A 26,570-nucleotide genomic window follows, 5' to 3' on the forward strand; every position below is an offset into this window, starting at 1 on the left:
CCTGTGTTTTTGGAGTTCTAAAAGACTAAAAGACTAAAAGTCTGAATATCTCTGTCGTTACTGCTTCAATTTTACAATTTTATGTATTTCTTGGAAGGTTTGTTAATTGAAATTCAATCCAGCTGATAATTGTTCGATTAGTTGATTAGTATTTGGTTTGTATTATTAATTTTGGATTATGTATTGTTGCTGGGCAGAAACCATGGTTTCGGACGGACAGTAAAACTTAAAAATCTACAATCTTTGTCAACATTTCTTTAACTTGAGAACGTCAGGCGGTCAGCTAAGTTTCCTGAACCTAAGAAAAGAAATCTTATTAATAAGAACAGTTGTACACTGAAACTTTTTTCTTCCTATAAAACTCTAAATTCTAAGTTCTAATAATTTAAAAGAAGTTATGTACATGAGAGAACCAGAAGGAGAACAATTGATGGAGCATGCTACTGCCTAAAAAGCTGTGACTTTTACAACTTTTTCACTGCAGCTTCAAGTGACACTTATGGGATAATGCTTATTGCTTATGAATTTAAATTTATATTCAAAATGAAAAAATCTGTTTGTTTTTGTTTGTTTGTTTGTTTTTAAGTAATATAGTATGAGTTTTCATGACATTCATTTATCTCAGCATGGCCCTGTCTTTGAAGCATGGTAAGGTAGCCTACAGTGAAGGTCCCCTGGTCTGTCTCCCAGTACAGTGACTGGTTTCAGTGGTACACGCTGGGTTAAAGGGTCCTGCTGCATTAATGAAGATGTTATGGTGAAACACACCCGTTATCGAGATTCAAATTATCATTTCATTATGAGGGTGGGTAATATGAAGCAGACAATGCCCCCGTCTTCCTGCGCTCTGCCGCCCCCTGAAGGCGCAGGCCGGCACTGCTACAATCAGCCACAATAGGCAGTGGGGGCCGAGCAGGCAGTCTGTCTGCACAGGGAACACTCTGCTGGAGGTGAGACCGTCCTCCGTCCTCCGTCCTCCGCCTGCCAAACCTCCACTCCCGACCTGAAACAGGAGCCGGTGTTCGGAGCAGGATGTATCGATCTGTTTGGTTGTAGTGCTCCCAGCGGAGCCTCCATGCGCCAGTCCTGGGAATGGACCAGGAATCCGGTGTGGCGTCTGCAGGGAGTTTCATCTCCCTGAATGAACACGAACAGAGGTATTACTCAGGTCTCCACAGTCTGTGTCAGGCTGACACTTCAGGAAAACTGTCGTCCAGCAAAGTGGCAGAGCTGTTCAAGGCGTCTCAGCTACCTCCTGAAACCCTGCATAAAGTGAGTGTTGCCCGTATCGCACAACTGCGCCTGCTTGGTCATCACATGTTATCAAGTGTGAAGGGCTGAGGGCTGCGGCTGCTGCGGCTGCTGCGGCTGCTGCTCCCCAGAGCAAGGTCTGCAGGAGGCACTGAGCAGGGTCTGCAGATCAGGCTCTGGTCTCAAACATGGGATAATGAGGCATGATATTTTCTCTGTGGGGTGTCTGTCTGATGGTGTGTGTGTGTGTGTGTGTGTGTGTGTGTGTGTGTGTGTGTGTGTGTGTGTGTGTGTGTGTGTGTGTGTGTGTAAGTGTAAGAGAGAGCTTTCACACACCTTTCTGTTGCCGCTCTTCCACACAGGAAGGCAGTCACTGAACACTGCACACACACACACACACACGCACACGCACACGCACACAGCTAATGCGGTATGTACAGTGGCTGCCTTCCTGTGGGACAGCTACACACAGGGGATTTTGGGATGCTGATATATATTATAATTTATTTTAGGTTTAAGGTTAGAGAGTGATAAATGTCATTGCATTATCCCAACTAGTGTAGGAGATGTACTGCTGTGGGCTGAAGTAACTCTGATGCCTTAAACTTTGTAATCAACACTGTTGGAATAATATTAAACACCTGCCAGTAAAGGTTAGGTTTGCATCATCTCTCTTAAAGCACCGGTTCATTTGTATTTTTAGACCATTTAGTAGAAATCGCATGTACTTTACATCACAGCAAACGATTCTTCATTGTTTTGTTTTTTTTATCATCGATGAAACTCAATTCATTTTTTTGGTTATTTTCTCATTTGATCAGTTCATCGTTTAGTCTATAAATCTGAAAAATACTGTAAAATGTCCATCACTGTTTTTCAGAACCCAAATAAACTGAATGTACATTGATTTAAAAAGAGAACAAATCTCCAGCAAAACAAAAACAAAAAACAAAAACAGCAAATGTTTGGTATGTTTTGCTAGAATAAATACTCAAACAGTATTTTTTATCAATTAACAAAATAGTTGCTAATTAATTTTGTCTTTCAGTCAACTAATTGATAAATCCACTGGTCATTTAAGGCAATACAATGAACAGTTTAGCAAATCATGGTGTCTGAATGCACCTACTGTTCAATGTTGTTATTGTTGCCCATTAATGTGTGTACAGTGTGATGACACCGTGCTAAAAGCACACACACACGAAGCCAGACTATGTAACCGTTGTAAGAAGAAATGACACGCTCTCAGGTCTCTACACTCAGAGGTTTTGTTGCTACAGCCTCATTTGGTCTGGTATGACCAGGAGCTAACGTTAGCAAACGTTAGCAAGATATAGCTGCCTGAAGGACATTACCAAGTCAGTGTTTTGACTTTCCTCTTGTGCTACTTTCACACAACATTGTAGCATTTTAATCATCACCACTGTTCAACAAACTTACACAGAGTCACTTTAAGTCAGTATATCTTTTTTATATAGTGCATAGATGAGTGGAAACCAGTGGCTGCAGTGGAATAAAATCTAATTCTGGACAGAATGCTTTTAAAATATTAAGTATATATCATTTGTAATTAAGGAGTTAAAACATGCAAAAGCTCTGGCCTTTAAGGTCACACAGACTATTTTACTCTGTGATGCTTTCAAAATCTCATCATACGAAGTCAAAAGGGAGTCACATTCAAACCTGCTAGAACCAACATGCAAAATAAAAATGCTTATATTTTTCTGTAGTGTCATATAAATTTAAATATTTCTTCTTCTTTTCATACATTTTTGACAGTGACCATATTAGTAATTCTACACTGTTTTCCATTGCAAGCAACATAGTAAGTCAGAGTCATTTTGCTGACCAATCACAGGAATATAAACATATTTTTCCAGCTCAGATGAGCACAGCAGGTCACTGCCTCCGTTCACACCACTCTCTGTCCCGAGGGGTCGGCTGCCGGCGATTGCAGTCTATTGTGTGTCTGTGTGGGTGTCAGGAAGTTTGGCAGTGAGCTTCCTTCCTGTCAGGCCTGGATCGCCGCCACCACACAGGGTTGATTGACACACAGCCTTCTGAGCTGTGCTTGGCCCTGCTGCAGGATGCCTGCAGGATCACTCTTGGACTCTGTCCTGACTTGTGGGTCATTATGTCACACAGTATCAGAGACTCATAAATGGTGCATTTCCTCCAGGATACATGATGACATAGGAGTTGCGTTATGACTTGACTTGGTTTTACTGTAACTACACTCTCTGCTGTTTGTCAAAACAAAGGGTATTTTCCGTCCTGGAGTGTATGTCGAGGTGTGTTTGCTGATTCATCCTATACCTCGACTGACCAGATTCACAGAGGAAGCGTCTCTGTGTCTAACCTGTGTTTACAGCAGATAAGCAGTAACAGCATGACACTTCTTCCTGCTGAGCTGTCATTGCTCTCTGTGAAGCCAGCACTCATCCAGAGAAAGGCCCTGCTTACCAGACGTGACTCTGCAATGTAACCGATTGCTACAGTCATTTCATGGACTCTAGGTACAGGCTTTGGATCATGTTGTTATTGACTGAGATTATTGTCTTTGACTTGTAAGTGAATGTTTCCACATTTATCACATGAGCACAATAACAGGCACAGCAACCACTCTGACAGCATGATGCAAGGTAGAGGGGTTTAGTTGGATGATTTCCTCATGATGCAGTAACTCACAGAATTACCCATAAATGTCTGTGCTTGAGTTCGTTGTCAGGTTGTTGTTAAAGTCTCTGGTATTTGTTTGTGCATAGTGGCATGCTCAGGTACGTGCACAGAAGAAACCTGTTGACTGACGTGGCTGCAGAACCTGTCTGCTTGTATAAGGTGTGGCCTGAATCTCGTGGTGCTCCTCTTTAATGTGTGTTTTTTAATCTGGAATCTTATTCTGAAAGGTAACCAGTGACTATATATACTATAACCAGTAACTCGATTAATGTCTATGACATAATAAAAATAATAAAAATAAAAACATGACATTCACAGTTTCCTGGAGATGTCTTTAATTTGCTTGTTTTGTGTGACCAACAGTCTAAAACCTTAAGATACAGTATTTAATTTACTCTCATACATAACAAATAAAAATAGCAAATCATCACAATTAGGAAGTTAGAAACAAATAATTTGGTATCAAACGACTGACTAACTGTTTCAGCTCTGTACTGGAGTACAGTACAAGTAACTTAAACACTTTTTAACTTCTGGAGTACATACTTTCTTCCCACCAACAGTTGTTTGCAACTGTTGTTCAAAGGCACAACACACACAGTGGCCATAGTGGAATCATATAGATTCTTTTTTACTATATATGTATTTCAGCAGTCATCCTGAATATGTGCTGTGCCGTCACGTATCAGTTCTCTGGTGTAATTGAAGTTTTACATTCCTACTAAACTGAACGGTTTCTGTGGTAGTGCATGGTGATGTGTTGAATGGGAAATTCTCACAGTGACCCTGAGAGCTCAACAACCAGCAACTTAAGAAAATACATGCAAACAGACAAAACACAATGCAAATACTCACAACACAAACACAACCACAAATACGTCCCACCAGGTTCATCACTTTTTTTGTCCCCTGGAAACACTTCCATTGTGTTGTGAGTCTTTGCAGCACATGTGTTAAATTGATGAACATGTTTTCTGAACTTGTGTCTTTTGTGTTTTCTTCAGTTGCAGTGTGTTGAGCTCTCAGGGCCACCACACATTCTGCTGCAACATAGAAAAAAAGAAAATTTAATTAAAAAAAAAAGAAAATATGTGTGTAAATACTCAGCATACAAACACATCTAATATTCAAACTAGATTTTTTCCATTCACACTGTCAGCGGAGCATATGATTCGTTAATATCCGGAGAGTCACACCAGTGATAACGTTATGTGCGCTGAAATGTTTTTGGCATTTTTCCATCTTCCTCTAATAACTTTCCCTTCAGGCCGGAGACCGGACCGGCCCGTCTAGTTCCTCAAGGCCTTCACTGGTGTTCCTGAAATAATCTCATCATCAGTCTTCCTCCGCTGACCTCAGGCACACTGGCCGACACTGCAGAGTGACCTCCTCAGTGTCCTCAGTCTCTCTCTGGCTCACAGTTGTTTTGGATTTCATGTCTCTGTGAAAGCTGTTAAATGAGTACAGTACAGGTCAAGCAGAACTAATGTCCCATAAGGCGACGTGAGCCACATGTACTCCACATGCCCCACAACCTCATTAGACAATGGGTATTAACAGCATCCCAGTCATTCATATTTCATAATCACATAGCAACCTCGGTCACACAAAAACTGTCGACTACGATGTTTCCATGTGGTTTTGTGCAATATGGCTCTCCACTGATTCACCTAAACCATGACTCTTGGATCTTGTATGTTTATGAAAACACATGTTAGTGTTAGATAACAGTGTTAATCTGTTGTTGCCACAAGAACATGGATGGCCTGGCCTCTGTCAGTCATGGTGACACTAAAACAATCCAGATGACCTTGTGTTGTTGAAATGACATGAAAAAATGAAACTATCCACATTGCTTTTTCATGTAATATTAATAATATATATTATTATAATGTTGTCCTCCGGGTGTGTCAGGACCTTTTTGTAATGATGATGATAAGTTTTGCATTTACTGAGCTGCTGGAATGATCATAGTTAGAATTTGCAGGATGAACTAGGATATAATCTATATTTTTTTCAGAATAAGAACAGAAAAATCACAGTCAATTTAGAACAAATTTCTTCCCCTAAATTCACTTTCTTATCAAGAGTTAGATGAGTAGATTTTGGTTTTTGTAGGAATTAAACAAATACCATATGTGTTTGTTTATTATTGTTTGTGCTAAGATAAGCTAACTGGCTACTGGCAATTAGCAAAGCTAGCATGAACATCACAGTATACCTTAAATGTTAGTCAGTTAGTTACTTAGTTACTTAGTAACAGGTCGTTTGTTTGATCCATATAAAAGCCAAGGAGTAAAAGCAAATCACTGTGGTTTTACCAAGCATCAACCTCTGGGGCTGAAAAATAAAGCCAACACTGAAGAGCTAGGAACTGAGTCAGTCCCCATAGACTCTCATGTTAAACATGTTTACAGCCTGTTTTGGTCTCTATAGCTAATTTCCTCTCCCATGACAACTGGGTGAATTTTTATATAACTCACCAGTCCACATTTTATTAAAGCTTAAAGTTCTTTAAAATTGAGGGTGTGGCTGCTTAGACAGGTGGATGAGCGAATGTTTGCCACAAACATTCACAGGCGTTCACCAAAGTCTCAGCTCCACACACGCCCCTCCTCTTTGCACATTTCAGAATTAACAGGGAGTTAGGTGGAGTCAGGCCCTGCCAAGATGGTGTTGGCAGAGCAGCCTGCTCTGAGCTTCATAACCACTCTCCAGAAACCTGTGGGTGATGTCACTGAGGCTATGTCCATCTTTACTTACAGTCTATGGGTTTTACAGGGAGGCTGTGAGCTTTAGAGGTGCCGCTAGGTGGATTTTTGTTACCTTTGGTCAGAGCCAGGCTAGCTATTTCCTCCTGTTTTCAGGCTTAATGTGAAGCTAAGCTAACAGTCTGGTTTGCAGTAGCATCATATCTAACATACAGACATGAGAGTGGTGTTCGATTTTCTCATCTAACTCAAGAATCAAACGTGCATATTTCCCAACATATTAAAACCACTTCTTTTTGCATTGTTACCCAGTAACAAGGCTTTTATTTATAAAGGGGCAACATGTAAAAATCCAGTTTTAATGTCTTTAAGTTTCACAGATTTTATACTTACATGTAAACTAATGGCAGATGATATTCCAACATAAGTACCAGCTGGTTTCTGGGACTCTCTGAGTCAAAATAGACCGAGGGGAGCATGTGTTCATGCGTGGTATACCAGATAACATTAATACTTTCATGACATGAATGGATTACTGTTATTCAGGGTCCCCTTTTTTCAGCATTGTATTTAAGAGCCACGTTTACTTTTAGTCACAGAAAAGCTTCTGTTCACATCAGCACACTTCCAAACTCATTTCTAGACAGTTTTACTTTTCAAGAACCTCTAAATGAATTTTCTTTAGTTATATTTTGTGGATTTTTTTTTGTCAACTGACCCACATAATCCTAATCGTCTTTGCTCCCCCAAAGCAGTCATTGTACCTCTAATCAAAAGAGTACTGGATAAACAGATCCCACTGTGCTGCTTATCCTTAACATACTGTTTCTTCCTCTATCTTTATTCTGTTAGTGGAGCCTGTAGTTTTTGTACGACACATTATCTTGATCAGCGTGTCTAACGATCACATGTTTAAGATTACTCTGGTCCTGGTTAGAAAAGAGGAAATCTCTGCACTGCAGGCAGCATGGAGATAAGATGTATCAGGGTCATTCATTATTAAAATCTCTCCATAGTTGATTTGAAAATGAGTCTGAACTTTTGGTCTTTTCCAGGTGACCGAGGTGTGCGGAGCAAAGCGGCTGGGTTACTTTGGTACACCTCAGTTCTATGTGGCCCTGAAGCTGCTCGCAGCCGCCCAGTCTGGACTGCCTGTTCGCCTGGAGAGTGTAACGGCCAGTAAGTCTGCCGCCCAGAGTGGAGGTGTCTTATTAGAGCAAAAGGGGATCAGGAGATTAACTTAACATGGCAGGATTTGGTCTAATCTGGATGAAAGGGGAGTCGCGTGGAAAGGGCTAAGTGGGTTTGTCCTCATTACAAGAGCAAAATCAGTCACACCCGGGCCAAAGAGAAAATCTGTTTTCCACACAGCGCATGATAATTTGATGGATTAATAGGAAGAGTATGAAGAATTTAAAATTCACCATGGTGTTAAGTGGTAGCACACCTCAGCACCAAAGACACAGCCTGTGAACAGGCAAGGCAGGCAGCTGCTTAGGGCCCCAGGCTGTTTGAGGGCTAGCTATTTTCTTCAAGCAGCTCCTTAATGAGCATCTAAATCTAAGACTCTAATATTAAAAAAACAAATAAATAAAAAAATAAATTCACTATATTGTTCACTATATTATATTATAAAACAAAATCAAATTTAAAGTTAAGTAATTGAGAATAAACACAATTGGCCATCACGTACGGACATTCACAGCTCATTCACGTCTCTGTCTGGCTGCTGATTGGTCGACTGAATGGGCTATTGCTTTATCCCACCTGCTGAACCCCGTCAGTCCAGAGGGTCAGAGCTTATTCACTGACAAGGAGAGAGGAGAGGAGATAGGGTCTGTCAAAAAAAAAAAATCACTAGATATTTTGCTAGCTGCTTTTATGTAAAAAAGTAGCTAAAGAGGTCGAAAAGTTGCCAAATCTAGTGAAGAAATTGCCAAATTGCCAACACTGCTCAGTAGGAAACCTCCTAGAAGGGGCTGTACGTGTTGATGAGCACTGGCCTTGTAATGTGGGTTACTTACAATATGCCAACGTTGAAGTTATGTGGTTATATATTCAGGTTTTTATTGTTGTTTTATTGTCTTTATAATCTATATTCTGAAAATTGCATGGTTTTCCATGGTCTTTATATTTATAGGCAATTTCCTGTGTAGAGCCCCAACAGACTCAGGCATAACTAAAAAAAAACCTCTTTATATACTTTAAGTGAACTTTCTTCTAGTGGTTTCCAAGGAAATGAGGAAAGAAAAAAAAAAGCATGGTAAATGGGGTTAAAATAAAATGTCAACATACTTTATTGTTGTGGTTGTAGATCTACCTCTGCCCAGATTTGTTGGGCTGAAGAATGAACCAGAGATGCGATACTCAACCGCCCCTCCCAGCACAGAAGGCCAGGGTGCTCAGTCGGGGTCTGCACCTGGTCCTGTCTCATGGACTCCAGCTGACAGGAGCACCTTCAGACGCCTGGAGGCCAGCGTAGAGAAAAAGGTATGCAAGGGACAAAACCTCTGATGATGCAAGACGTCATGACAAATTATTCTCTGACATGTCTGATTTACATGGAAGAGAGTTTAGAATAAAGTGTCAGATCACTGTTAAGATCCACTCAGTGGGTCCCCTGCTGAGGAAATGTTTGGTGCACTGTGCAAAGACATTCCAGTCAGCTATAATCATCAGAGCAGAAATGCCTTGTCGATGGGAGATTAGAGAAGAATGACGAGGCGGAGCAGCCATGAGTATGCAAACATTCCTGTGCAGAGATGCTTCTCAGAAAACAACCCTAATGAAAACTTGATGTGGATGCCATGTCAAGCTGCATCAGCTCACAACAAGACGCTAGAGCGGGAACGTGACCATCAACATGCTGACCACAACTTGCCCTTGGCAGCAAGGTCAAAATTTGAGACTGTTCTCCTATGAAAAATGAGCCCATAGGTCGTCTGTGCAGCAGGTTATTATGACCCATAGTTACATTTTGTTGCTAGGTGACATCTAGTGGTGGAAGTAATTATAACAGGAGCAAAGGGAAAAGTGCGGTGACGTAGTTTATTGAGCAACAAGTCCACGTCAGGAGGAGGTTGAGGTGGATGGATGATCAACAAAACACAGGAATATGACACAGGAGAGCAGTGTTCGATTCCCATGTGATGGTAGCAGTTAGTGTTTTTTCTATTATCCATGACCGTTTGACAAAGTTCATCACATTGTTGTTATTGTAACCATGACAACAAAGATCGTCTAATGTTGAGAAAGTACTTACTTTAACCCAATTCACCATATTTTCCTAAACCTAAACCAAGCTCTTTTATTATAGTAACCATGGCGACTAATGTAAGTACATCACTCTTGGTAGAGTCTGTGTGTTTATTATTGTAACCATGACAACCAAGGTCTGGTACACCTGCAGCCATAGGGGCGCTATTTCAGGAGCCACTTTATGGGTCGTATCAGAGGGTAGAAAAAAGCGACCTGTGTGGTGGCTCAGGTTGGAGGATGGCTGCAAAGTTTGGCTCATTTATGCCCATTTACATATGACTACTTTACTACACTACACTGGCAGCTTAGGGGTTAATGCACTGACCAGACACAATAATGTGTTTGGATCGAACCACAAGGTGCCTGGTGTAATTCTGACCTGTCGCCGCAAACCTCCCAGAGAACATATCATTCAGAGGAGGTGGATCGTGGATTGAAGCTGTTGTAAGTTTCACTTTGCTAACATGCAGTAATAATCCTTCTGTGAGACTGAACCTGTGGCAGTGGCTCCCAACCAGTGGGCCGTCGCATAAATGATGCTTTTAAATGTCTTAAAACGAAATGATCTTTAACAGCTTTAAAATGTTTAAAAACTCCTTTCATTGTTTTTTTTTCATATTAAGGCCCATCTCTGTGATAAGTATGATAAGCCAATAATAGGAACTTTTAAGTCGTCGCCAGCTGGGCCACTTTGTTGTTGGTCCACATTGTATACATGTATTTGTATTTGTACTTGAGATTTCAAGTGGGCCATGGTCGGAAAAGGTTGGGAACCATTGGCCAATGGGGTTTCATTTGTGCCACAAATATGTCAATCAGCACACTATGTCAACTGAACACGTGACAAAACATTTGTCTACGTCAGTTCAACTTTGAACTGTACTCTAGTTGTCTTGTTGCTCTGCCTGTTGTTTGACTGCGTTGTTGTGCATGTCCACCTTATGTGTCGTTCACACTGGGTGTCCCAGGTTCAGCCGGGGTAACCTACAAACAGAGATGCACCACTTCAGTATTGTCCCGTCTCCCTCAAATACCACAAAACTGCAATTACTACCACATTATTTATCAGTACTCATCAGTATCATACTAATAAGAGCAATCAGAATAACAGGCAAATAAAGATTACTAAAAAATAATCTGAATTTATCCCCCAAAAACTCTCAGTTAGTTTATTTATTTATTATCCCTCAAAACCAGATCTCAATAAATACTGTTTGTGACTTGTTGCCTGAAGGAGCATCCACTGAACTTTAAAAGTCTCTTGAGCTGAGAAAATTAGTTTGCCTAAAAGATAACTATTTAGTTTTAAAAGTAATACAAATCTTGAAAAAAAAAAAAAAAAACGTACACACAGCAACACAGTGACACGACCGGGAGTGTGTTCAGCTGACATAGACAGTGACGTGTGGACATATTTTTGGCACAAATCAAACCCCATAGACTTCTACCTGTTTTCAGTCAGACACCTCCACTGCGCTGTGACGTTCAGGAATCATGGTCTCAGGATTGTTACACAAACACGACTATGCCTCCATCTTTAGGAAGCATTTTGGCACGAGGCATTAATATGAATAAGAGTCTATATGTATATATATGTGTATATGTGGAATAACAGATATTCTCTCCCTATTTTGAAAGGAACCTTGGTCCCCACCTCGTTCACCGTGCAGTTCACCACCCCGCTCTCCATTAACCTACCGCAGCTTCCCGTACACCAAGCAGAGAAATGGAGCAGACTCACAAATGAGTAAGTTTGCAGTGAGCCCTGCAGTTATACCTAAACTCACTTGTTTATTTTGAAGTTTGACTCCACAGGTCAGAAAAGTTGGCTTCTTGTTAAGAACCATCAACATCAGCATTACAGGCTTCATGACCTTTTTATTTATTCATTTAAATTTCTCGGTTTCTTTTCAGTTTCTGAGCAAAAACAAATTAGTTGGCTGAAACTGCAAGAAGTAGATGTCTTACAGCAATCATGAATTATAAATCAGAGCTGAATTGAAAGGAAAAAGCTGAGGTTTTGCTGCATCTCTGACACCTGTGCATTCCTACAAATGTTGCAGCTCTGATTCCTCTCCTCTCACTTTGCTCTCTGCTGCTCCTTTGATCTGTAACTCTCTCGTTCTGTCAGGTCACATTTTTGAGGGGTGTAATCGGTAGGAAATCATTGCACTGCAGTCTCAGGTTTCTCCTCCACCAAAGCTGTGTTTCTCTCTCCTGTCCTTCAGCCTATGACAGTAAACAGTCCTCACGGCCGATCGCTCAACTGGAGCAGCACTCCTCGCCAAGTAATTACGGGACCAAACCCACTGCGGAGCATCCTGCTATGGCTCGGGTACAGATTTTTTTATAGCTTATGATCATGTGGATTTTCTTTAAGTCTGTGTTATGATACTTGTGACTTTATATGTTTGTGTATCTTCCCAGGCGTCCTCAGCAGAGCGGCTAGCCCAGCAGGCTGTAGGGGACTATTCTGACAATGACCCCTGGAGGATCACAGAGGAACAGCTGGAGTATTATACAAATCAGTTCAAGAGCCTGCAGCCTGACCTGGGGGCTCTCATCCTGGGTATGGACCCCCGACCTGCTGCAGCTATGTAACAGAAAAACTAACTGAAAGATCGCTTTCAAATCATATCACCTCTGTGTCAATCTTTACTTTTTTCAGGTGCTGTTGCAAAAAACTTTTTCACAAAATCCAAGCTCCCAATACCAGAGCTCTCCCACATTTGGTAAGTGCTGACTCACGGTGTTGTCTGTCCTTGTTCTGTTCTGTTCTGGGGTCAGTTGGGTGTTTATCAGCCAAGCACCTCAGCATGCCCACTGAGTCAGACAGAGGCCTTTTTTTAAAATGCAGACCAGCACTGTTTGTCTTTTCATCCTCAAACAAGAAAGGATTCAGAAGTGAATTCTGAACAGTGTTATCATTTATTGCAACACAGGGGTTGACTGTATAAAACACATTTTGTTTGCTTTTTGCTCTCATGTCTCTTATCTATCTTTGAATACCCAGTTTTTGTACAAATTAAACAACAGAGATATGACTTGTTAGTTAGAGCTGCTGGTAGGTGGTTTTGTCAGAGCCAGACTCGCTAACCAGCTGCTAGCTGTTAGCTTAGCTAAACACGAACGTCAAATTATGTCTTTAATGTTGACAAGACTGTATTTGTTTTACTCAACACTCACACTCACACTTCACAAAGGAGGTGTCCGAGTAAAGGACATTTTGATTGGAATATACATGTTGCTCTTTTATTTTAAAATATCAATTAGAGTTAATTAGCTGGTAACCCAAAATCTTAAAGGCATAGTTTGACATTTTGGGAAATCTGCTGATTTGATTTCTTACTGAGACTTACATGAGGAGATATTACTCGCATGTCTATATGCCAAGGCCGAAAGCTGGTTAGCTTAGCTTAGCATAAAGACTGGGAACAGGAGGAAACAGCTAGCTGGCTCTGTCCTGATGTAACAAGCTAAACTAACCAGCTGCTGTGCTCAGCTTAGTTCGTATGGTAAACGTCTCTATTTATGTGTAATTGTATGTGATGATTTAGCTTCATTATAAATAAATATTTATTACCAAAGCCATAACAAAAACTTTCCATATCACACAACATGCTCACTGTAGTTAAAAGTTGTCAAGTTGTTTAAATTATACATCATAATGCAGTCTCTATTTAAAAGGCTAAGTAAGACTTGTTGTAACACTTTATTTGAAAAGTCTGTAATTTCCAAATAATTTCCAGGTAATTTCCTGTGAAGTTTCCCAGAGAGAAGGATGTACTTAGGCCCAAAGAGGAAGTAAAATAGAAACTGTTTTCAGTTTGTAAAATTCCTGAATTCGTCTAATAAATTTGCAGGTGTAATTAGGCAGTATTTTGATCAGTGCACAGCAGGTCAGCTGAAAACTGTCTGTTTGTCTTACAGTATATGAATATATAGCTGGGTTTAAATGTATTTCTTTCAAGCAAATTCACATTTTTCCTATAATTTAATACCAAATTCCATAGTTCTTTTAGGAAAGTTTAGAAAAAATTATTAGGAAATGATGTGGAAATTACAGACCCCCAGAACTAAAGCATTACCAAAATAGTTTATCTAAACGTAATAATCAGGATTGTTGTTTGAGATGTAAATCTACAGCTCCACTCTCCCAGGTATTCTTCATCTTTTCAACTAATTTTTTAAGGGAGTTGAGTGATGTGGATAGAGATGGAGCTCTCACTTTCTTTGAGTTCTGCATAGCCTTTCACTTGATTGTGGCACGCAAAAATGGTTACCCTCTCCCAGAGAGCCTTCCTCCAACCCTGCAGCCAGGGTTCATGCAGCAGGAAGAGGACATACCGGACACTCCTGAGGTAAGGGAGACATATGCATGAATCCGATCTGTTATCTGAAACATTTTATCATGTCTTCTCTTTGCTTTGGTGTTTTTCCCCATTTTTATGTAAAAACTCAAACTACACTGTTTTGCAGAGTGCAGAGCCTCTCATTGTCTTTGAGGATACTGAAGCAAGGCTCAGTCAGATGGTAAACCAAGCCCTCAGATTCTCTTTTATAAAGTGTGGAGTCCCTCTTCAGTACCTGTAGGGGGCACTAACAAGCTGAACATGAGGCTGCCCCCAGTTAGTCCCAGTGCAGTCTCCTCAATATGTTGAATTTACAGCATAAGCTTAAACTTCCTCAAATCTGTTCCACTCTTAACATTATTTCAGTCTGTAGGTCAGTGATGTTTTATGTCTCTAAATTATGTAGCAGATAATTAGTTCCTTTATGTGTTTTCAGGATCGAAGCATCACAGAGAGGATCCAGCCAACAAAACAAGATGTGACAGATGAATCTTGCAAACAAGGTAAAATAACAATTTTTGTCCAAATTTATTTGAGCCATTAATCCAAAAATACTGAAAAACATGATATTCTAAAATCAGATGCAAGGTGCATTCATTCCCTCTGGATGCTTTGCATAAGTCACAACAACAGTAACTGGGACAGTGACACAGTTTTCTTCTCCACCTTCTTTTTGATTTTGAAACACCAGAACAGAACATGTCAGGAAGCGATGTACACATTTAATCAAGTTAAGTGTTTAACTTCCTCGTGCTGCTGTCCCAACATGCAAACATAGTGTATATACAAAACAGGCAGAAACACATTCTACCCAAACATTTTAAGAAAAGAAGAAAAGGGAGAAATGCTAAGTTATCTTCGAAGAATAAAAAGAACTGCCATGTCTCAATTTATTTAATACTTAAATATTGTATTTTGATACAATTTCTAAAGTGAAATCCTGCATATCTTCAGATGCCTGTACATGCTAATGCGATCAATTGTGCTGATGTGTTTATTACTGTGTCTACAGATGCCAGTTTGAAGAGAGTGACGACATCTCAGGAGAAACAGACGCTACGGCTTGGTGCTTTTCCTGAGAGGCCAGGTGATACTTTTAACTGAGCACCTTGTTCCTGCACATACAAACATGATGGGCCACAAACACACCACATCCTCTCAGTATGTTCACTGTGCTGGGAGTCCTTCCTCATAAACTGACGTGTGATGTAGCTGCAAAACAGAACAAGCACATAGCAAAACTCGAGCGTGTCAGCGCGATGCAATATGTTTTGGTTATGAAAATAGCCTCAAACTGCCGCATGACATTGATGATTTGATAAACATGTGTAGTGTTGTTTGTGTTATTGTAATGAAATTGCAGTGGTTGCAAAGGGAAGTAGCTGCTTCTCATTCACAGCAGCTCACACAAGGCCAGAAAAGTTTGAGCTGCCTTTGTTCGTTTAACGTATCCTTCCACACAGACCCGCCTCAGAGCCTGGACCCACAGATGAGGACAAGAACTAGACCGAGGTGAAAATCCTCCCCTCCCACTACAACATAGAAATTCACTCAGTAATATCTTGAACTGCTCATTAATCAAATAGTATTTTTTTGCCCATGTGACCCCATCGGCAGGTCCTACTCCAGCACTTCTGTTGAGGATGCAATGAAGAAGGCAGAAGAGCCTCCGACCCCGCCACCTCGGCCCCAGAAAACCCACTCCAGAGCCTCCTCACTGGACCTCAACAAGCTCTTCCAGCAGGGCGCTCCTGGTACGTTTCACATCTGCTGACTCTCCCTGTCTTAACCCAACTCTTCTCACAACGTTAGCTTTCAAAAACAGACGCTGAGAGCGTGAACTGCCTGGAGCTGCGGTGCATTGCAACCGAGTTCTTGTGTTTTGTTTATGACAGTTCTCCTTTCATGCGAGAACAAAAGGTGGAAATGGAGACAGGTGGGCTTGTGTTGTTCAGTCTGAAAGGTGAGAGGCTTCACAAGAGTGCAAGTCAGTGTCTGATTATGAAAATATGGCTGGTGTATATGTGAAATGTGACTCCACGGAGCATTGAAATATAACCACAGTGGTTTATAGCTTTGTGAAACTTCTTCTGGATCCTAGGGATAAAAAGTGGATGGTTGCCTCCTCCTCCAGCCCTCCCTCCAAGACCGTCAACCTCACAGGTAAGCCTTGTCTCATAATGGAGACAATCCAAGCTAATGTGCTCTTATTTCAAGCGAACAGAGCCTTTGTTGTTCCTCTGAGCTCCAACTGTACAGATGTCCCATAAATTAATGATGAAAGCTCTGGTTAATCAGTACCTATCATCTCTCTCAGGTTTCTCATTTTATCAACACTTCAGAGAAAACTCCCCCGAATAAAGTGCAGCAGCCAAACTTTGCTGACTTCAGTCTCTTTAGAGAAGAGGTGAGCATAAAATCTCATTTCTTACTTGATGTTTTTCAAATGTCACTGGAGGCAAAATTGTCTCTGCAAAAGGGGGGCGGGGGGAATCAGCAGGCAAACTCAAAATTCCACCTCAGGTCGTCAGTGTTTTCCACCCTTTGATTTTCCATCTCAGATGAAGGACTATAAACGCATCACCGAGGTCATGTTTGTCAAATATACGAGCCTCTATTTCAAGACTCAAATGAACTCAAAGGTTATGACAGCTGTATACATCAAAGTCTGCTCTCCTGTGGACTGCAAGCAAGTGAACACATCAGAGATTTATTTATGGCTGCAGTGACAGGTCGAGCATTTAGTCTGGTTCTGTTTGTCCTTCATTTGTCATTCCTGACACTATTTATTATTTCATGTGGGTATATACTTGTGTCCTGTTCCACTACACAACAATCCGGTACGTGTTTAATATTGATGAGTTGCAAGGATGGACATTGAAAGCTTAAGCGAGAGAGAGAGAGAGAGAGAGAGAGAGAGAGAGAGAGAGAGAGAGAGAGAGAGAGAGAGAGAGAGAGAGAGAGAGAGAGAGAGAGAGAGAGAGAGAGAGAGAGAGAGAGAGAGAGAGAGAGAGAGAGAGAGAGAGAGAGAGAGAGAGAACACGCCCTTATTTCCTTATTTCCTTACTGTAACTTCTACACAGACACAGACCTTTGACATTTCCTCTTCTCCCTGTGGGGAGTCTAATCTAGGAAGACTGGGCAGCCGCCATATTAGGAAACATCCTCACCTAGTTAATGTTCTCTTAGATCATATAACCTCGGCCTGTTTCCTGGTCGCTTATGAAACTGTGCTGCTGTATGATGGTTGGTTTTTCATGTCTCAGGTTAGCTTTATTTAATCAAATGTATAGCTCCTCTTTACTGTATTTTAATGAGGAGAATAATCAGACTAACCCTCACCACTGATCATTATATCATTATATATTAATTACTACATCTGTCTGTGGATGTATGACATAAGGTGAAATGTACTTTTTAAAAAACTTAGTGTCTCTTCCAATTTCAGGGAGATAATAGGCATACTAAACAAAATGTGTAGATGTGAAAATATTGTATTAACTGGGTTTAATTTCCTGTAAATGCACATGAAAACTTTCAAAAGCTTTGTATTTACAGAGCTTTGTACTTCTTTGTCCATCATTCTGGGAGCCAGAGTGAAGGGTTGAAGGTTTCTGGCCTTTGTGACATTCACCCGTCTGGCTTTAATTTGACAAATCAGATGTTAAGATCAAAGGGCACCCTGTACAACCCTCAGTGGCATGATCCTACCCATCTCCTCTTAGCTGTTGAATAATTGCTCATGTCCTACCTCCTACACTGTCTTTTTAATATGCTGTCATGGTTAATGTAACCTCTCAATTCTCTCCCTGTATCTTTAATTCCTCCTCCGTCCGTCCTTAGTTATTTATGCAGTATCACCATCTCTCTGCCTTCTCGTGGGATGTTTGACCCAGTCTTAATTAAAACCAAGCAGACTCAACTATCCCAAAGGTGGCTGTACCCTGTATGTATGTCTTTCACAAAGTAAGACAAACTGAAACTCACACTAGCCCGAACCCCTGAGCAAGAAATTTTACAATTGAGTGAACTATAGGCTCAGTGAGAAGTAGCTTCTAACATAAATTGTCACCGTTAAGGGTGATATCAGCTTTTGCAGTGCAATCATTCAGTGTGCAGTTATGGTAAATGGAGAAACAGCTACACATCTGCAGGCACTTCACTCGATTTCACTGCATTATTACCTCAACTCCACTTCACCTGTCCACACTTTTTTTAATTTCGTTTCACTTAACTGTATTTCACTTACCTCCACTTCACAATTCTTTATTTCACTCTACCTCACTTATCTTCACTTCACTCGTCTTTATTGCATTTCAGTTTACTTCGCTTCATCGTTTTTTATTTCACTTATCATCACTGGGCAGGCAGCCAGGATTGATGCTCCCACAGTCGAGACCTGAATGCCACATCTCTGTATTTTTTCCAAAGCACAGTATCGAGCTGAAGACAAGTCTCTGTCAGTCCAACTAACATCTACACTCACAAAGGTCCACTGTCTCCTCCAGAGTGCAGAGAGACTCGATCCCTTACGACGTGCAGGTTTAGTGCCTGTAACTTTATTTCTCCTGGTTTTGATGTGATTTGTGATTTTTTTTCTTTTGCTCTTATTTAGATCATTTAAACGAAACCAGTCGTAAAAATCCATCCCCCCTAAAAGCTCTATGTGACAATGACTGTACTTCTTCAGCCCTTACATGAAACAGCCGTGACCTGTGGCTGATGTGACCACACATACTGCTAATGGAGCTCCTGTGGTTTATTGCCGCTGTAGCAGCTACTACAGTAACTTTTAAATGTTTCCATGCTGTGGTTGTGTTCCACATTCGACGGTGCGGTGGATCTTTGGGCCATTTATTTGCATCTGCTTGCAAGTCAGTTGCATTGCTCACTGAAATGCATTTTTAGGTTTCTCTGGCACAATTTACAGCAGCAGCATTAGCCTGCTGAAACCATCAGGAAAGCCCAGGCATTTCAACGGCCACCGCAATGGAGACTGCAGCCCATATAAAAAGTAGTGGATCAAATTCTCTAAATCCAACATTAACAGATGTTGCCCCACTGTTGCTGATCAATTGCACCAATCACCAGAAAAAATTCCTTGTATGTGAAAACATACTTGGCAATAAAACTGATTCTGATTCTGATGGGAAATGTTGTAGGGCAGTAAATGTGCCGATAGTAAGAGATGACTTCAGCTTTCAAAACAACTAATCTTGTCATCTCGCTATGAGCCAAAATTAAGAAATAGAGCGTCACACTCTTGCACTATTAACCTCTCTGCTGAATGAAGGCAGGCGATGATGCATTATACATCTAGAAGTGTATAATGGCTGAAATACAGAAAGGAGAGGCAGTGGATCCATCATGGCTGCCCCTGAGCAGCTGTGGCTGGAGAGCACTGCATCGTGGTCCCTGTAGGGAAGCTGTTGATTTATCTACAGTCAGGGCAGGCACATCGCATCCTGCCTCTTTGGCATTCCTCTCATATCATGTATGTGTACAGTGTGTGTGTCACATGTTTGCTTTTTTCTGTGTTGCAGGAGGAGAGCGGTGTAAAACCTGAGGGGCAGGGTCTTCGATCTAGATTTGGTCCCAGCACTGAAGACTTGACAAATGTGTCAAAACAGGTCCGAACCCCTCACATTGATATGTGAGGGTTGTTTTATTTTCTTAGAGTCTGTGTCTCTGTCACAGCGAGGAGGTTCATTTCTGTTATCTTTACCTTTTTATTTCTCTATCCTTTCCTCCAGGATGTGATTGGTGTTTCGCACAGCCAGGCTCCACAGAAACCAGTTCGCAGGAAATACCACACAGAGAGCCAGAACCAGGAGGCGGCACCTCCACCTGCCATGTCGTATCCTCCCCCCGCCAAACCTGCTCAAAAGTCAGTCAAACATTTGACTCTGTAAATCTGACTGAATCTGAGTTTGATTGATTGATTGATTGATTGATTGATTGATTGATTGATTGATTGATTGAGTTGAGAAAATAATTGCCAGATTATTTGAGCAGGAAAAGTAGAGACTAGAGATTACACCAGATCCAACATGTTGATGTTCAGACCCATGAGTACTCAGTAGTTATTACTACATTATTACTTATAAGAGTAATAATGCAAACTTGCGGATTGACATTTATATGTTTTAGCTTTTAAACGCGTCACATCAAGGTGAAAACAATCCCAGCCACACTGTCACAGTTGATAGGTAATAGTTGCAGGTTAACTGAAGAAAGAAAACTTACTCATGAACTCAAAGATACAGAAAGGTGCATTTCTCTCTGAATTGCATTGGCTGAAATACTCTTTTTTAGGATAATATGGACAAAATTTATACCCTAACAATTATCAATCCAGGTTTTCAATATGTAATAAAATATTTAAAATCACATGGTAAGAAAGTTTAACTAATGTTCACAGCAGTGAATAAAATGTGTTTTTAGAGTTATAATAATAGATGAAAAACTCATTTTAGCATAAGGCTGCAACATAACAAATGTGAAATGTATTGTAATTATTATTTTAAATTCTGATTCTAAATATCTTTACAGACTTTTGAACCCCACTGTAAATCTAGTCGCTCTGCTGTAGTAGTGGGTCCTGTACGGGGACTGTAAATCCCTGAAACCCATCTAGAAAGGGGAATTCAGAAGACATTAAGGCACACCCTCACCACCATAATGACTCTAGCATGTGTGCCTCTGTCTCTGTATTGACCAGACAGCTCACTGAAACTGTCAGTCGGTGCAGTAGAAGGTGCCCATCAATGACAGTGGTGACTGGTTGAGTGATGTAAAGCTTCAGTGTTTTGGTCTCATCCTGTCTCTGAGTGCAGCGACTCAGAGACAGTGATGATATGTTATTCCATCACTAAATACAGTTTAAAGACAAGATATTTAACACACTTTATTTTTTTTGTTTCCTAAGCTTGTGCTCTGAATGAATGTTATGTTATTTTATCTATATAGAAAATGAATTAAAAACATGATGTGAGGTGGATACATTTCTCCCTCAGACTGCTGTCCAGACAGAAGAGGGAGATCCAGATGGCGATCCGTAAGAACAGAGAAACCAACGCAGTGTTGACACGCCTCAACAGTGAGCTCCAACAACAACTCAAGGTTAGCCCATCTTCGAGTCACTTTGGAAATGCAGCCATAGCACTGTGTACACAGTATTTTGCCAAAGGAATGCGTGTCGATCCATGTGAACTTTCTGACATTCCCTGCCCTCTGGCTCCGCCGGGACACTGTGAAATGGTGAAAGCCGACCCTGCAGCTCTTAGAAAACACATTTGAAGGGTTCTCAATCAAAGGATGGGGACATCATGCACAACATGAAACCACCACGTGACAGCGTGGCAGCGTTCGTGTTAATGCTGTTTCAAAAGGAGCTGATCGATTGTCAGAATTTGAATTCTACTTGTTTGAGCTGACAGCAAACACTCCTGCTGGTCCGACTTGGTGAAAAGCCCTGAGCTCAACTGTCTGCTCCCATACCCATCACTCATGGCTGAACCAATGGCACAGACTTAGATGTTTGCATTGGGGATCTGCCCGCGGCACACGCACTCACATTTGGAACACATGCGGCGTGCCTGTCATTCTCCTCGTAAATGATCCAGTAGCGAAACCTTCACGCTCACATGCAGCACTTTTATAGCTTTAACACTGAAGAGAGTCGAGAGAATAAAAAAGGAGAAGAAATCCAGCAACGTCCGTGTCACGTGGAGTCCAAGCAGGTAGACGGATTTCTAAGCTTTAAGCTTTTGTTATGGCATTCTTCCTCCATCAGCACTGGGTAATCTAGACTGATATTTAGCCACTCTAATTCTGCTAGTTCCTCAAAGCATGTGAGGAATTCAGCAGAGAAAGGCATATGTGTCTTTATATAGACTCAAGCCTTGTTGAAATACCAAACAGCCTTTGGCATTCACAACTGTCTTCTTCAAAATAGAGCCCAGGCTGGTCAGGCATCCAGCAACAGCAGGGTGTGTGAGAGACGACAGGAGAGGAGGCTGGATGGGAAGGGATAACACTTCCCTCACTTTTCCTTAAAGGTTTTAAATAAAGATGTATGTGCAATAACATTTTTTTCCCTTTAATCCAGCCTTGGTTCTTTACTATCATTTTGAAGAAGAAAGTATTCGTCAGTATTCTTATGAACGTACAGGAGACAAAGAAAGACCAATCAGAAACCAAGGCATTGTTTTACTTTCCGTAAAGATTTTCACACCCTTATGGCTAGGTATGGTGATGTTTGTTAATGTGTTCGACACTACAGTCCAGAGAACATACACTGACACCAGCCGACCTGATTCTCCTGAACCAAACACTTTTCATTATGAATATTCTACTCGTCCCAAAATGTCATTTTTTTCATGCAAGGGTCACCCTGGGGTCCGAAGATACATTTGGAGGGGTCTCAAGATGATTAAAGAAATAAAATACCTTCACCCCTTCAGGGCTCTAAAACTTCATCAAATCAAACAAGAAAAACAAGACAAAACCTGCTTTGGATGAACCTCTCACAACTAGCTAAAGCCACACTAGACTTGAGGTGCCACGTAGGAATCTTTGTGTGAAGCTCATTCCGTCCATCACTTTAATATTTTGAGGTCTAATGAACATTAGGAGCCACTTAGAGTAGATTAATTGTGTTTGTTACCATGGCAACCAAACTTGGCTTAACTCACACGGCATACACGCACATGACTCCTGTCATCACCAAGGCAGAAGTCAGTTTCGTCGCTCCTTACCATGTCAAGCTTGATGCTTGGTTGTCTAACCCTACAGCCAAGCATCAGCACTATGTTGTACATTCAGTTATACTTCATCTCAAGTTCTTTGGCTGTTTGAACCACAGTATTCATTCACTCAAACACTTAAATTTTTTAGGGTGTGATGAACATCAGGGGAAACTTTAGGGGATTCATCTTGTCATAGACAAACAGGCAGTCAGCTTCAGTGCTCCACGACACTTGTGGCAAACTCTTCCTGCTAAGTCCACATTCCCCAGGGGATGAAGTTAGTGTCCTCACTCCCCACTCCCTGCTGTGCTGGTCTTTCATGTGGGGACTGAGGGGGTCAGAGCCTAAATACTAGAAATCAACATTGTGCATCTGCTACATGGACACAGTAATCCATTTCATACGAGTTGGCTGACTGAACTCACCTTATAGACTCTTTTACCCACTTATCATTTTTAATCTGAGAACTGTGTCCTGCACATTCATATTGTAATGAACATAAGGGGCCACTCTAGGAGATTTCATCTTGTGATCCCCATTACCACAGCAGATAGGCTGGTTCTTCAGCTACACTCATATGGCTCACCCTCCTCTAATGTTTCCCTATAGGTGGGAGTTAGTATCGTCTTTCTTGTGTGGAGTGACAACGTCAGCGTCCAGACGACAAATCATCAGCTCTGTACATATTCTATATATAACATGATCCATTCCACATGAGTTTTACATTGTCAGCCCTGCTGTTGATAGTTCTCACAGAATATGAGGATCTTTGTATGCTGGTGTGGAACACTTGCAATGATGCAATGAAAATTAAAAATGCATTGTTACCAAGCCAATAATGTTATTGCTGCTTCTTCTGTTGAGAGCACAGTGATCACAGGTCATGTTTTCTCTTGGTTGGCTGCAGGTGGTTCACCAGGAGAGGGTCACCTTGGAGTCCCAGCTGGAGCTCCTGCGGCCTCTGGCCTCCACGTGACTGAGCCTCAAGTCTGGTTAGAGTCATGTCACCAGTGCTCCACTCAAGTACATCAGTGTCAAACAACAGCGTTGGAGCCAAGATACATAAAATTGTTGTTTTTTGTGTCAAATACAGAATAAATGTAAAAGGGCTGACGATGGAGACAAAGGTGCATTGCAGACATGTAGGGATGTGGTTAAGTCCCATCACTTTTAATGTTGTTTCGCAGGATTAAACCATGCATTTTTAATCACTGTATGATGTGCACATGTAAAATATCCTGTTATTCATTGTGACATTATAACTTATTTTTCTCTTTTGAGTTACTCCCCAGTTTCCCCATAAAACTTACTTTGCTAACAATACATGTAACAGTTTTGTGCATGTATTGCCATCACTCTGATTATGTGTTAATAATGGGAACTAAACCATTCTCAGTTTTCATTTTTTGTGTTTCATGTGTCTCGCCACGGTCTGAAGAAAGTGATGGTGCTACAGATAAGTTCATGAATCTGATTCATTTTTGCACTTAAAGTTTCCAAAATGCACATTAACAAGGTTGTACAAAATGTTAGCAAATTCCACATTAGATTTGAGTTGAGTTTGATTTAGCTTCACATTTTCAGTCTGTACACAAATGTTGATTGTCTGTTCTCAGACTGTAGCACTGCCCCATGTGACCATTAGGACACTGAGAAATGTTGACACTGAATATGTATGAAATATGTACATTTAACTTAAGTTACAAAAAACATGCTCCATCTTTAATTTAACCACTTTTGAATTTTTAATCATCTTTATGTTTATTATCATATGAAGTTATTTCAACGCTGCATCTGTTTGAAAAAAAATTCAAAAAAGAGAAATGAGCACAATATTCTAATTGCAAGATAAATTTCAAACCAGCTAATGTCTGTATCAGCGGATGTGGTTTTGATTTTATCTATGCAAAGATGAGGTGCTAATGACGCTTGCTTTAGACTATTTTTTCCCCACATCTAGATTGTGAATGACGGTAAAAATGGTAAATGAAGTGGTTGACTTACATGATGGCATGCTTGATACTGCATGTTTTCTGAAACGATGAGCACTGGACTGTAAACTAACCTGAAATCATGCACATTTGAGCTCTGGGCTGAAGACAATAATCAAACAAATCAATAAAGTTGTCTATTTTTATCGCTTGTTATTATTTTATTGTAAATACTGTGTGAGAGAAGTCCATCATTTTTGTCATTAATTATCTTTGTCCTTTTACTGGTGTGTAAAGATATAACTTGGGGTCACACTGAGCAGCATGGATGTGGAAACAAAAACTGCAAAAAAAAAGAACTTCCAAATAAATTTATGGAAAATAAAAAAAACATTTAATTCCTCTCACTTTTAGCTCTCAAAAGGCTGTGACATTGATGTTCGGACACATTAACAGATGCATCAGACGTCATTATCATATCACACAAATGAGAGCAAAAGAGGCTGCAGTCCTCACCCTCTGGCCCTCACAAAGCAGCTGTGCTTTCTCCGACAGACACAACAAGCGAGGGTCAAGCAGATCACTACTGATGGCTGTATTCCCAGACGCTCCGCCACTGCAGTCCAAAAATATCCACTGACACACTTGGCTCCCATTTAGACACCTCACTTTAATATGCCTATTTCTCTTTCATCTGTGTTGCATTCAAACTCACTACTCAACTCCAAGGCCTGTAACAAGCTACTTTTTTCATTTATCAATGATTTGATGTATCTGGACATTTTTCCTACACTATCATTTTTAGCCATGCTAGCTGCATGCTAGCTTGAGAGATGGCAATGAAGTTTACAGGTTTTGGTTGACAACGACTGGATGAACAAATACCTGCAAAACTAATAATATTCCCATCAACCTCAGCTGCATTTAGTGCCAATTAGTAAATGTTTGCATGCTAACGCGCCAGTTTAGCATTTTTGCTACAATCTGACATCTTTACATTGTGTATTTTGTGCTTAAGTTCATTAACTGATGTTCATTAGCATTAACAGCATTGTCACTATCAAACAAACAAATAAGTTGCTAGTTAAGTAACATTACACCTGCTTTACATCAGCATGTTAGCACTGTCACAGAGAGCATGTTAACAAACTAGTGTTAGCATTTAGCTGTGCCTAAGTACAGCCTCACAGAGCCAGTAGCATGGCTGCAGGCTCTTTTTACAGTTTGAACGGTTCATGTATTTTACGTCTCATTTTTCCTGGAGATACAGTATATAATTTATTTTCAGGATGTGAAAAATTCTGCAAGATTAAATTGAGCCCAGCCGAGATCTGAAAAACTGGATGAATCCTTGTGGGTGATTGAAATCACAGGACTTTTTTTAAGAAAGAGCAGAATGAAACAGTTTCTGAAATCCAAGGAAAACAGCTGAGCGACGTTTGAGCCTGTGTGAAAAGGCATTGTGGGATAATATGTTGCTCCCACATCTGAGAAATGAATGAGCTGGAGTGAAGGAGTTCAGGCTGGGAGACAGACACAGGGTGCCAGACGACAACACGGCGCTCTCACAGCTCCTCAGTGCCATAACCAATACTTGGCACAGTCCTGCGTGTCGGTACCTGCTGCTTCAACGCACAG

At 40.9% G+C, this 26,570-nt stretch overlaps 1 protein-coding gene across 2 annotated transcripts; it reads left to right on the forward strand.

Moving 5' to 3' along the window:
- The first annotated feature begins 448 nt into the window (after positions 1 to 448).
- reps2 (RALBP1 associated Eps domain containing 2) lies at positions 449 to 25,138 on the forward strand. 2 transcript variants are annotated; one of them, XM_071487040.1, is made up of 19 exons: positions 449 to 1,272; positions 7,697 to 7,820; positions 8,956 to 9,131; positions 11,538 to 11,646; positions 12,128 to 12,234; positions 12,327 to 12,468; positions 12,568 to 12,631; positions 14,092 to 14,260; positions 14,379 to 14,432; positions 14,688 to 14,754; positions 15,264 to 15,338; positions 15,715 to 15,763; positions 15,869 to 16,005; positions 16,353 to 16,414; positions 16,569 to 16,658; positions 19,795 to 19,881; positions 20,005 to 20,138; positions 21,268 to 21,373; positions 23,909 to 25,138. In XM_071487040.1, exons 1-19 carry the CDS (start codon positions 1,093 to 1,095, stop codon positions 23,975 to 23,977), a joined length of 2,001 nt encoding a protein of 666 aa, XP_071343141.1. In that variant the 5' UTR covers positions 449 to 1,092; the 3' UTR covers positions 23,978 to 25,138. The 2 variants fall into 2 exon arrangements, with proteins under 2 accessions (XP_071343141.1, XP_071343142.1); XM_071487041.1 differs by having other exon boundaries at positions 453 to 1,157.
- The last annotated feature ends 1,432 nt before the right edge of the window (positions 25,139 to 26,570 follow it).

Source organism: Trachinotus anak, unplaced genomic scaffold, assembly GCF_046630095.1.
Source record: "Trachinotus anak isolate AG129_WGS33_773 ecotype Australia unplaced genomic scaffold, CSIRO_AGI_Tana_v1 ptg000010l, whole genome shotgun sequence".
Lineage (NCBI taxonomy): Eukaryota > Metazoa > Chordata > Actinopteri > Carangiformes > Carangidae > Trachinotus > Trachinotus anak.

Bases quoted from the DNA above. Each gene is read 5' to 3' on its own strand.
- reps2 (XM_071487040.1), top strand. From the start codon at position 1,093: ATGGACCAGGAATCCGGTGTGGCGTCTGCAGGGAGTTTCATCTCCCTG. The intron at 11,647-12,127 runs GTAAGTTTGCAG...CCTGTCCTTCAG, and splicing joins TGGAGCAGACTCACAAATGA to CCTATGACAGTAAACAGTCC. The intron at 15,339-15,714 runs GTGATACTTTTA...CCTTCCACACAG, and splicing joins TGCTTTTCCTGAGAGGCCAG to ACCCGCCTCAGAGCCTGGAC.